Source organism: Pteropus vampyrus, unplaced genomic scaffold, assembly GCF_000151845.1.
Source record: "Pteropus vampyrus isolate Shadow unplaced genomic scaffold, Pvam_2.0 Scaffold15, whole genome shotgun sequence".
Taxonomy (NCBI): Eukaryota; Metazoa; Chordata; class Mammalia; order Chiroptera; family Pteropodidae; genus Pteropus; species Pteropus vampyrus.
The window spans coordinates 14,374,518-14,387,449 of NW_011888796.1; the positions used below are offsets into that span (position 1 = coordinate 14,374,518).

Below are 12,932 nucleotides of genomic sequence, written 5' to 3' on the forward strand. Positions count from 1 at the left end.
AGAAGGTAGTACTTTTTATATGGAATGGAAAAATTTTTAAATGGGCCAGGCTTGTGTCTTTCACTTTAAATTTTTTTAATGTTTTAATTCACCTTCTTATTTGGCAAGATTGATGTTTTAGGCCACAAATTTGCTTCCAACAGGCATGTTTTCTTACTAATGATTAAACTTCGTTATTACTTATTAACTTTAAAAGCACAGTGGTAAAAATGCTGTTGGATATAATTGCCAGGTTGAAAATCTTTGAACTTTATTCTTTTCTATTTTTTTTTTAGAATAATGAAAAGTGAGTTTCTAAAACAACTGATGCTATCAACCATATGTAAAAACCAAACAAATAGTATGTTTTATAACCATCGGTACCTTGCTGCATTAGTTTTTGGCTATGTCATTGTTAATTTTCATTTTGATCACATTTGTACTATTGCTTCTTTCCTGGTACTTTTCATATACTTTATTAGTCACAATAAAACAGAACGAGCATCCACTGTGCACATCCTTAGCCTGTGCTGAGTCTAGAGAGGAATCCAGAAGAGATCACAGCCCAGGTATCTGGACAGAGGACCAGCCTGGCACATTCTGTTCCATCCGAGTTGTCTACAGCAAACCCAAAATAAACAAACTTCAGCCTTCCCTCTCCACCTCTCCACCCACGATTCCAGCTTTTCCAGTACTCTTCCACTCCATGTGTCTCACTCTTTCTTTCTCTAGCAGTCCCCCAAACAAAACATTAGCCAGGGTAGCTACCATCTTGGCATTTTAAAGAAATGTGGGATCAAGGCAGCTTTCCTTTGCCAAAAGAGAGTGTTAAAGAATGATAGATGCAGAATATTTCCCTCTAGGCTGGAGATGGTGGTAATAATTAAATAGCTTTTTAAATGATGAAAATAGCTCCCCTGCAAGGCTGTTCTATTAACTAACTCTCCGAAACTAATTTAAAAATATCTATCTTGGTTTTATAATACAGTGAAGAGATCATTTTAAAACTATTGGTATAATAAAGTAATATATGCTTATGTAAGAAAAAAACTGAAGGTACAAAAGAATGTAAGTGAATAGGAAACCTACCTTGCCCTTCACTCTCCATCTCTGTCCCCCTAAACAACCACAGTCCCTCATATGTCATTCCGGAGGATTTCCGTGCTTGTACAAAGATATATATTTCTTTTTAAGACACAGACACAAATGCTATCATATCGTATATGCTATTCTGTAATTTTTACATTTAACAATATATCTTGGATATCTTTCCAGTCAACACATAGATATATCTTATTCTTTTTAATAGCTGTGCACCGTTTTATCATTTCAATGTACTATAAAGTCCTACAGTTTATTTAATTAATCATCTATTAGTGGACATTTGGATTTTTTTCCAATGGCTTATCATTTACGCATTAAGCTCTGCAAATGTGAGAGAATACTGGGTATAGAAAGCACGATTTCCACAGGTGGATCCCTGGGAGCGCCGATGAAAGAGTCCAATCCTACTACCACTCCTGGTTCCCAGGCCCGCAGATTAGCTACTGAAAACACAGCACCATGTGGTGGTTACTGGTTTAGTGCATGTACCCCCGAAGGGCTGGGTAACTGATTCTATCATTCCATTAAGCTGGCTGGTTGTAGGCGATGAAGTGTATAATAGAACCAATGGATCCCATGGCCATGTGCTAATTGTCATGCCTTCTTTGCTGTAAAAATGGGTGCCTTGGTCTAATGTGTGGACTCCCATGCCAGTAAAGCAGGCATTCGCTAAGCCCTTGATTGTGATGCAGGCAGGAAAATCGAAACCGATATCTAGAGTTAGTATCAGTTTCAGTAAGGACAAATTGCTACCCCCTCCAAGTAGCCTCTGGTCTCCCTAAAGCACCATGCATGTTGGTACCTTAGTATCAGTTTTTGCTACTGGAAATTGGGTGCACAGCAGCCGCAGTAACTAAATCAGCCTTGGAGAGAAAAAGCCAGTGCTATTGGGCCATGTATCACCACCATTCCTACAGCTGTAGCCACCCTGTTCATGGGTTGATTACACAAACATTGGGGTGCCTAAGGACAGAGAAGGCTGATACCCACCAGAAAAGATATCCTCTGCCTGGTTGCTCAATGCTTCCTCTGCAGTAGTGACGCAGTAGTACGAGACCCCAAAATCCTCAAGCTCTGTGCTCATTCCCACAAGTACAATTTATGCCTTTTCTCCAAATGATCTTTTAATCTTGTTCCTTCCAGACTTTTAACTACAAGACAAGTTATCTGACACTACCCATAGGTCCGTGCATTTCTTCCTCCATGCAAAGTGAACCATCAAGTGTACAGCTTGTAGCTCTGCTCAGTGGGAAGATTCTCTTTCATCACTGTCCTTCAAAGCCTCTGCCAAGCACGGCTGTAGTATGGTGGCAGACCATTTTCATCTGGCGCCAACATAATGAGCTGATCCACCTGTGAGCTGGACTTGGGGTTTTTCTCCTCCATTACTTGGAAACTCCCATTGCACCATACATGTAAGTTGAAGGAAAGGTGACAGTGCAATATAGTGGATGACATGGGAGGCTAGGCCACCTTTTTTTGTAACTTGCTTGTTCCCTCTGGATATGCTCGAGTCTGATCACAAATGTATAGTTATCATAGTACAGTGGGTTGCTGTTGCATCCACGCGGTCTTGTGACAGTGGATCTCTATTACCCAGTTCACAAGGGCAGCTCTGGATCACATAATCACCTGATGTCCTATGGTCAGGTGCTCGGTCTCTACTAGAGATTACCAAGTGTCCTTGTCAGAAATTGCATGAGAGCGCTGTCCCTTGTCACAGGATGATGCTCCCATACAGTGAATTTCCCCCTGTCTAGCCTTGTATTTCTCCACTGCCATGGTCCAACACCTTCAAGATTCCTGCTGGTACGTATGAGCCAGGTCTTGTAATTCTCTGAATACAGTTATTTCTTCCTGGAGCAAGAACCATATTGTCTTGCTCAGACACTGCTATAACCTCATCTCAGTTATAGGTCTGTGGGTCCTGGGAGGAAGCAGGAATAGAATCAGGAGGCACTTGCCTCAGTGAGGTATTTTCAGAGCACTTTACCTTTGGCAAAGGGACAGAGGCTGCTTCTCCCAGCCCAGAGGGTTCAGGGAAATTTGAGGGTTTAAGATTCTCAGGCTCATCCCCATAAATGTTTCTATCCCAGACTTCTGGGTTCCTCTCTTTCTCATCAGAGCCCTGACTTTCGCATAAGAGGCCTGTTGCAACTGTACATTGTCTGTCTGTCTGTCTGTCTGTCTGTCTGTTTCTTTCTCTCTAAATTTCTTCTACTCTTAAAATTAAGTACGGAGCCTGATTTTAACAGTTTATCCTATGTCCGCAGGAGATAAACGTCTCTTTAAATACTGCCATAGAGGTCTCTGATTCCCACAGTTGACAGGTAACTAACCTGAAACTATCATGTTCTCTTTTCTATTTTCAACGACCTAAAGGTGTTAACAAAAGCCAGCTCATTCAATAATCCCCAAGATTATTATTGTCCCATACTACTCATGTGTGACGCCTTTGCATAAGCCAAGCTGCATTTCATTCAAAACCACCAGTGAGGAAAGTCTTAATAACTGCATTGCTGCAGCACCCCAGTGCTTCTTCTTGCTTCACTTAACCACTGGAAGTGGGGGCCTTGTTGCCATCTGCCTGGCGTTTGATCTAGTTCCAGAATCCCATTCTGAGGATCTGCCAGCTAGAACCATTCTAGTACTAACTGTCTTAGCCTGAAAGTAAAATCGGAGACAAGGGACTCTATTAGTAGCTTATGTTGAAAAATGATACTAGGGAGCAGGAGTAAAGGGACAGGAGAGGGAAATAGGAAAGGCAGAAAAGTCAATGCATGAGGGAAAAGGGACTTATTCTGCCAGGTCTCTCCAAGGTGCGGGAGAATCAGAAGAGAGGAGCATTTACACACCACTTCCTGTCCCCCATTAGTCGATGATTCTCTCCCATGGAGTGTTACTTCCTGCGTGTTGTAATCGTCCCACTCCCATACCTCAGCACCCCAGAAGCCCCAAAGATACAGAGTGAAGCTGAGGTGAGAGGCTACAGGTTACATCTGTGCAAAGGCGGCTGATGCAGCAACGGTTAAATTAAAAGATGCACTAAAAGGATGGGAAGCGAGGCACAAGGGATGGTTAAACCACCGACTTCCTTGCTGTTCTGCAAACATTCCAGGCAGGATCCTACATAGGAGCCTCTAGAATGGTAGTTCTTTCTGCCTGGAACATTTTCCTGGACATCCTCATGACCCTCACTTTCTACAGACCTTTTTTTACTTGTCACTTTTACAGTGAGGTCTTCTGTGATCATCTTGTTTTAAATTGCACCCCCCACCATGCTATGTATGCCCCCTACCTACTTTATTTCTTTCCATGAGACTTATCCCTATCTAGCGTGCTCAAATATGAGCTCCCTCAGAGCAGAGATTTTGTCATCTTTGTTAAATATTGTAATCCCAGAGGTCTAGAATAATGTCTGGCACAGAGTAGGGCTCAGTATATGTTTTAAATAGTAATATGAGACAAATGAATATAGAATAAATTATCATATATTAATATACTTTCTAATTTCATATATTTTTATAAAATTACTCGATAGCTTTCCTTCTTCACTCAATACATCACCGTCATTAGGTCAATAGCGAGACCTCGGTTTCATGCATGGTATTTAATATTTCATGATTTGAATGTGTCAATTTATTTAGCCATCCTCTTCTATCAAAGGATGTTTGTATTGTTTCCAATTTTTGCCTCCACAAACAGTGCTGTAATAAATATCCTTGTACGTATGTTTTTATGCAACAGTGCTTTTATTTATATACAGTATATTCCCAAAGGTGGTGTGCTGAGTAAAAAGATGTGTGTGTGTGTGTGTGTGTGTGTGTGTGTGTGTGAGTGAGTGTGTGTGCGTGCGCGTGTATGTGTTTCAATAGACTTTATTTTTTAGAACAGTTTAGATTTTAGAAAAATCGAGATCATATTGGTAGCAGTCCCCAACCATTTTGGCACCAGGGACCGGTGCTACTATGAGAATCTAATGCCTGATGATCTGAGGTGGAGCTGAGGCGGTGATGCTAGTGCTGGCTCGTCTGTCACTCACCTCTTGCTGTGTGGCCCATTTCCTAACCGGCCACAGACAGGTACCCATCTGCGGCCCCGGGGCTTGGGTACCCCTGATATAGAGCATTCCCGTATACCCAGCACCAAGTTTCACCTATTACTAGCATCTTACATTAGTATGGCACATTTGTTTTAATTAATGAACCAGGATTGATACACTATATTAACTGAAGTTCATACTTTATTCATATTTCCTTAATTTTTATCTAATGTTTTTTCCTGTTCCAGGATCCCATCTAGGATATTACATTACATTTACTTGGCATGTGTCCCTAGGCTTCTCTTGGCTGTGACGGTTTCAGACTTTCTGTGTTTTTGATGGCCGTGACAGTTTTAAGGAGTACTGGTCAGGTGTTTTGTAGAATGCCCCTCTGTTGGAATTTGGTGTTTTTGTCATGGTTAGACTGGGGTTATGGATTTTGGGGAGGAAGACTACATCACCTGGCTGAGATAGTGTTCGTCGGGTTACTCCACTATAAACTTACTCTTTTTCTGCCTCTCCATACTCTACTTTTTTGGAAGGAAGTCGCTCTGTGCAGTTGTTTCAGCCCTTCCTTACTTCCTGGCACTGTAAGACGCTCTAGCCTCATCTTGTAGTTTTCCTGTCCCACTTAGAATTATCCATTTTCTCCATGGAGCCCTGGTTCCCTGTTTTGGAGAATGGTATTAGAAACCGAGATCTGAGCACTAGGTGTACTTGTCGCTACTGTAGTGTGGTTGTTTTTTTCTAGGCCGTTTCAGTTGACAGAACAAGGTGATATATGTGTATATACTAACCCATGTATACAAAGATATCTATAGTTATTTCCATACGTAATTGTTTATATTTATATTAAGCTAAACGTGAGTTCATACTGATGTCTCCAACTCAAATCCATGGATTGATTAGATTATGGATTATACTCATCTCTCCTTGCTTATCTGTATACTCAGGCAGAAACCTGGCTCCTATTATCTAGCATCATTTACTTCATTGTTCCAGGACACATCTATAGCAGTATCAGAATTGTTAATCTATACCCTCATGGAAAACGACTTTATCAACGAGAGTACAGGGCTTATGTGTAGTTCCTTTAGTCTTACAGACTCTACCTATTTCCAGAGTTACTTAAGTCAGCACCTTTCCCCGCCACCTGCTCCAGTGAGGTTATTTTGCACATTTTAATACAGTTAGGTCTTTTCATCACAGTCTGCATTCCATCCTAGGATTTCCCAGCCTCCTAAATAATTTTTAAAATTTTACATACATTAAGGGTCATTCTGTGCTTAAAGTTCTGTGTGTTTTTACAAATGTATAATGTCACAAGTCCACCATTACCATATCATACAAAATAGTTTCAATGCCCTAAAAAAAATTCCATTTCACCTATTCTACCCTCCCCTATACCCTCTGAACCCCTGGCCACCACTGATCTTTGTACTGTCTCCATAGCTTTGCCTTTTCCAGAATGTCATATGTAATTGGAATCGGACAGTATGTAGCCTTTTGAGACTGGCTTCTTTCACTTAACAATGTGCATTTAAGTTTCATACATGTCTTTTCATGGCTTGATATCTCATTTCTTTTTTTTATTACTGAATAATATTCCACTCTATGAATTTATCACAATTTGTTTATCCTTTTATTTACAGGAAGACAACTTGGTTGCTTCCACTTTGGGGCGATCATAAATAAAGCTGTTTGTTATAAACATTTGTGTGCAGGTTTTTGCGTGGACATACGTTTTGAGTCATTTGAGTAAATACGTAGAGGTGTGATTACTAGATAATATGGAACAACTGTCTGTAGCTTTGTAAGAAATTGCCAAATTGTCTTCCAAAGCAGCAGTCTCATTTTGCATTCCCACCAGCAATGAATAAGAGTTCTTATTGCTTAGTATCATCACAAGCATTTGGTGTTGTCAGGTTTTTTTGTTTTTTAATTTTAGCCATTCGAATAGATGTGTAATGGTATCTCATTGAGATTGGGTATCTTTTCATATGTCTCTTGATTATTTGTATTTCCTTTTCTCTGTGTTACCTATTTATATCTGTTGTCTTCTCTCTTATCTTGGGGGACCTTCTTCCCTTTCTCCTACTCTGATTCCTCTTCATCTCCCACACATCTGAGTGCCGGGGTTCCTTGGGCCTCTTCCCTTCTCACTCGCTCTCCTGGGCAATCTCATTCATTCATGACTTTGCTTACACTGATGCTGACTCCCAGCTTTTACCTTTAGCTCAGACACCAGGCAACCTGACTGCTCCACTTCGGTATCTCAGAGTCCTCAGCAACCCAATGTGCCCCAAACCGAATTTCCACGCCACGCGCCCCTAAACCTGCTTCTCCTTTCACTGATGGCCCCACCATCTGCTCCTTTATATAAACCTTTGGTCATTCTTGACACCTCCCTTTCCATTACCGCTCACCACATCCTGACTATTCTAACAACAAAGTATATCTGCAAGCAGTGCTTCTCTCACCATCTCGCTCGCCTCTGCCCTGGTCCCTGTTCTAGAAGCACACCTTCAGGCCTATCAGATTGGAGGGTCTTCCTCATTTTTCTGTTTTAAAATGTTTCATCAATCTAGGAAACATGATTTACTCATTCATTCATAAATAATTACCAAATACTTATTATGCATGAGGCCTCATGCTGGAGGTACAACATCATTTTGAGTAAATAAGAGAACAGACCCTGATATCATGGTTCTTACATTTTATCGAATGCATCTATTGTATCTATTGACAGCAGAGGACATTAAACAATCAATTGAACAATGATTACTAAGTAATCTTTTCTTCATGATTACTTTGTAATTCCAAATAATTCTGAAGGACACATGCTTCTTGGGGTGGGGGGAGCAAATGAGACAAACAGGGGCACTGAAACAGCCTGGAGAGATCAGAGAAGACCTCCACAGGAAGAGACGTTTCATCCGAGACGTAAAGGATGAGTTTGTATTAACTAACTCCCCCCTTTTCATTCTCCTTTCTTTTCCATCCTTCTCATATCTCTCTTTGCCTTCACCAACCACCTGGGTTATAATCACTCCTCACTTACAAGCTGCTGACTAACAGCTCGTAGAGAGAAGTAAGATAATACTGTTTATGGCTTTCTTCAACCAAGACAAGAAACCTCTAAAAGGACAAACAGGTTTCTTTTTATTGGATCAAAACTAAAGAAAGCTGTCTTTCATAACGCACATTTAGCACCTTGCTTTTCATGTTTTCAGCAACTCAAGCACCCCAACCTTGTCAACCTTATTGAAGTCTTCCGGAAGAAGCGGAAGCTTCACCTGGTGTTTGAATACTGCGACCACACGGTTCTCCATGAGCTGGACAGATACCAAAGAGGGTGAGTGATCCATCTCTTACAAACAAAACACAATGAAACACACCAGGATTTGTAAGAAAAAATTAGCAATGGCCCTTTTTCACATCAGGCAAGAACAGCCAGTGTTTGGACAGCATACTATGCTGCTAGGAGTTAACAGAGGAGTAGTTACCAAAAACATTGGGAAAGCGATCATAACTAATCATTTTAATGAAGAAAGCAGCAGCAGCATTATTAGGTTGTACTTGATTTCTTTGGTACTTTATCTCTGCATAGAAGCTGAGTCTCTAAGAAAGAAAAGGATGTTAGTTATTCTGTGCCTGACTAGGGAAGTGTAAGGACTTGGAGGTTGAAAGGAAGAGTCCAAAGACAGTGGCTAACAGAAAGTTTATGGCCAAAACCCAGTGACAAAAACCCAGCTAAAGCAAGTGTGGTGAGAAAGGAATGCGTGACTGTAACTGTGAAGGATTGGGGGTGACTTTAAAGGCTCTGCTGATCTTATCACACATCTCTCTCTAGCATATGCAACTCGTTTGGGTGTATTAGAAGAAGGCTTAGTGAGCAGACCGGGACTGTGACAAAAAAGGAGGGGATCTCTTCCTCTGGTTGAGGGTAGCCCCTTGCCAAGGTTAGGAGAATGCAGGCTGGATTTTGGCTCTTACTCACTCCTTAGCTGAGTATCTTAAGGTAGAGCACCATAGGTAATGGCTGTTTCTCTCTCTCTCATTCTCTCCCTCTCTCTCTCTCTCTGTCAACTCTTCTTTGTGTTGGCTTAATTCTGCCTTGCAGACGAGTCTCCCTTATTAGGTAGATTTTGGAGTGTGTGTGTGTGTGTGTGTGTGTGTGTGTGTGCGCGCGCGCGTGTGTGTGAGTGATGGGAGAAGTTAAGAAGGGAAAAATACGAAAGCATAGCTGTAGGCTTTTATCAACTGATGAAGCCATTTAGAAGAAAGGAAGTTCTAGTAGAAGGTAGCATCTGCACATAAAGTCCAGTGGAAGACTCTGATTGGCTCTGCTCATGTGATGCAGCTATCCCTAGAACAAATCACTGTAGCCAGAATGAGAGAGTAGAATGATTAGCAGGCCCTAGGAGATGTGATTCAAAGCAGGTTATGTCAAGGGAGACTTCATGGAGAAGGTGGCCTGTGAGTTGAAAAATGAGGATATTTAAGAGAAGTTGAGCAGGAAAGGATATTCCATTCTCTCCTTTTGCTCTGCTCCTGGGAGCCCAACTTTGGCTGGGGCAATACTCAGAGTGCATTGTAAATCAGAATGATGGAATGATGCCCTATCCCTGCTCGCATTCACACTTAGTGGCTGGAGACAGAGGCTTTTTCAATGGTGCTTTCAAGCCTTGGCTAAGAGCTAGCTCTGCCCTGTGACACTAGTTATGTATAATCTACTATGACCTGCAGACAAATGGGATTAAAGTAGTTTGTCATTTGGTAGAGACCATGGCACAGGCTTTTTATGTTAATTTACACAACCAGAGAGAGTCAAGAGAACAGACACCTCCCTTTATAAAGTTATCGATATAGAGAAATTCTGTGTTCAAGGGAGAAAACCTTTAGTATGTTGATATTTGCTCTTTTTGACAGATTGCAAATGGCCCTTCTACTAAACTTATTAGTCTAAGTTACTCGTGGTGCAAGGGAGGTGTTGCAAGGAGTTTGATTAATCATGTTAGATTAAGTCACTTGGAAACTGATTAGTAGTGAATTGAAAGCAATTGGGAGTCACTTTTTTTTTGGCATACAGTTTGAGCAGAAGAAAAAAGGACAGGACAAGGAGTGATTACAGTTTTAAAAGCAGATTTTTTTTTTAAACTCCACTGGCTAAATATGTTATATATGTTCCCGGAAATAGAAAATGCTTTAATATGGAGATGGATTAGAGAAGGGAAAGATCAGTAGATATATGTGGTTAAGTATAAGCGACTTTATTTCCAAATGACAACTTGCTGTGGTTTGTCAAGTATAAGACTGACTTAAGGAATGTTAATAAATGAGCAAGTTTGAAAAATAAGATTTATTTTAAGCCAGATCATATCCCTTTATTTTGAAGTTTAAGGATTTGGTTTGTTTATTTTAAAATAAAAGTTACTTTTCATTATATTATTGGGCAATTCTCCAATCTTTTTTAAATGCTATTTAAAATTTTTGCTCGTCATCATTGAAAAGTAAATGTCATTAAACTGTGCCAACCAAAGATTATGAAACTTTTTTCCAATTTAGAGATCTCATACTATAAAACTTTGTAAGTAAGTTGCAGTAAAAATAGGTCATCATCATCATCTGTGTGACCTTCGGGAAGTTGCTTACAGGTGTCCTCATCTGTGAAAATGAGAGTTTAGTACCAGATAAAGTTTAAAGGAACTTTCAGCTCTATAATGCTATGAATTGGTGATCTAATATCTTAGAGGTCAGAAGACTTTGGTTCTCCTTCAGTTTTGTATTTGACCTGTTAGACAGTATCAACAAAGGGTAACATGGTAATGCTGGTGTTTCCCCTACCTGGTGCCAGGTTGGGTCCTCCTTACATCTGCACACTTACTGCAAGAATGTCCTGTGATCACTATATTTCTAAATACAAATTTCTAAAATACAAACTGGATCATGACACTCCCATACATAAAACGCTTTACTAGCTCCCCAAAGCTTTACTGGTGTGGTAAAAACTCTAGTATGGGATACCAGTTCTCACTCACTCTACGAGATCACCCCATTTCCCACCGGTTTCCCATCCCATGGAATCATTTGCATTCTAGGCTTCGGGATATGCAGTTTTCTCAGCCTGGGTTGCCCTACCTTCTCTACTTTGCCTAGAAAACTCCTGTTTGTCCTTCAGATACAGCTCAAGTATAACCTCCCTTGTGATACCTATCTTAGCACATTCATAGAGTCAGGAGTTCCTTCCTCCAGTGTCCGTCTTCTGGGATCATTTCTATTACATCCCTCGCTTGCCCAGTAAACTATAAAATCTTCAAGGGCAAGACCTGCGGCATCTCACCTGTGTATCGCGAGTATCTTTTAGCTTAATTTTGACATTTGATACTTTCCCATTGCTTGTCGTTGAATGACCTAGTTAACAAACCAATACATTGAAACATATAAAATAATTTTAAAGGAGTAATCATAACAAGGTTTTGATTATTTTTCATTTTAAAATAGTCGTTTTGATTCAGAAATGCTAAAACTTAATATCAAAGGATATTATCAGTACAGTGCTGGAGCAACCAGTCCAGAGAACAATTTGGTAACATGTATTAAAAGCCTTAGAGGCATAATCTTAGACCAAACACTTCTACTTCTAATAATTTATCAGAAGAAACTATTTGAGTATCTGTGTAAAGATTTAGTTATAAAAGTGTTTATAATGTTTATAATGTTAAAGTATTGTTTATAATGAAAAAATTATAAACATCAGAAATGTCCAGTGATAGAGGATTGGTTAAGTAGCTTTGCGATGAAATACAGTGGAGCCATTAAGAATCATGCTTATAGGTAAAACATACTTTGATATAGAAAAATTTTCATGAGTGGTTGCAAAATGAAAAAATTATGCTATAATAAAAATACATAGTTCATTTTCATGGAACTTATATGTAGGTAGAAGAAAGAAAAATAAACAATATACACATTATAATAGTGATTCTCTCTGAGTTTCGATTGTTATAGGTATTTTCATATTATTTGTTTTTTAATATTTTCTTCACGTTCCATTTATTATTATGTAACGTTTTAATGATTAAAAATTATTCTTGCTAAATCCGGCTCAAAGACTTCTCTCTACTTTGAATCTGAAATAGACAGTAATTCATCTTCTTATTAACGTGTTTGTAATTTCTTGTACTACTTTGGAAAGCTTTTGGAGAAGATTTAAATTCATGTTGATACTAACAAGCCAGTTTATGCCACAAGATATATATTCTGCTACAGTGATATAAATACGTGTCTATTATAATTCCCAGTGCTGTGTTCACATTGTTTACATTTGCCCTCATTACAAGCATATTACTATTGCTTATCTTCTGTAGATATGCTTTGCACTTATATAAACTATTGGTCTCTCTTATCTCAAAGTTTCATAAATGACTAGTTTAGGTGTTCTCTCCTCATTTTTCTGCCCCTCTATGGGTGCAGCCAGACACAATACTTCATTGCTTCTTTTCTGCACAGATTTCTTTACCACCGTTTCCTCCTCTGACTCTAATATAGTTTGTTCAAAGAGCATCTGGTGGGTAAAGGTTGTTACTACAAGTTTTCAGTTTCAGACAATGGAATTCTAGAACTTTTATAGAACCTTAAAAACCTAATTTTTGATTAAAAATGACACACTGTGGTAAAAATGTTTCAAGCACCACAGAATTATATAGGAAGAAATAAAATTAGCTTGAGAGATTGTTTTCTAATTATTTTTCTATGTATGTATATATACACATATATATGTATATATATATAAATAGATTATACT

The 12,932-nt window shown here is 39.4% G+C and overlaps 1 protein-coding gene across 4 annotated transcripts in view; it reads left to right on the plus strand.

Annotated features, from left to right (window-relative positions):
* CDKL1 (cyclin dependent kinase like 1) overlaps positions 1-12,932 on the plus strand; it is a 50,809-nt gene that overhangs the window by 15,515 nt on the left and 22,362 nt on the right. For all 4 annotated transcript variants that reach the window (XR_002778988.1, XM_011385690.2, XM_011385700.2 and 1 more), the window contains one exon: positions 8,359-8,480. Coding sequence is in view for 3 of the 4 variants with exons in the window: in XM_011385690.2 (XP_011383992.1) it covers positions 8,359-8,480 (122 nt within the window). In the remaining variant the exon portion in view is untranslated. The remainder of the gene's footprint in view (positions 1-8,358; positions 8,481-12,932) is intronic.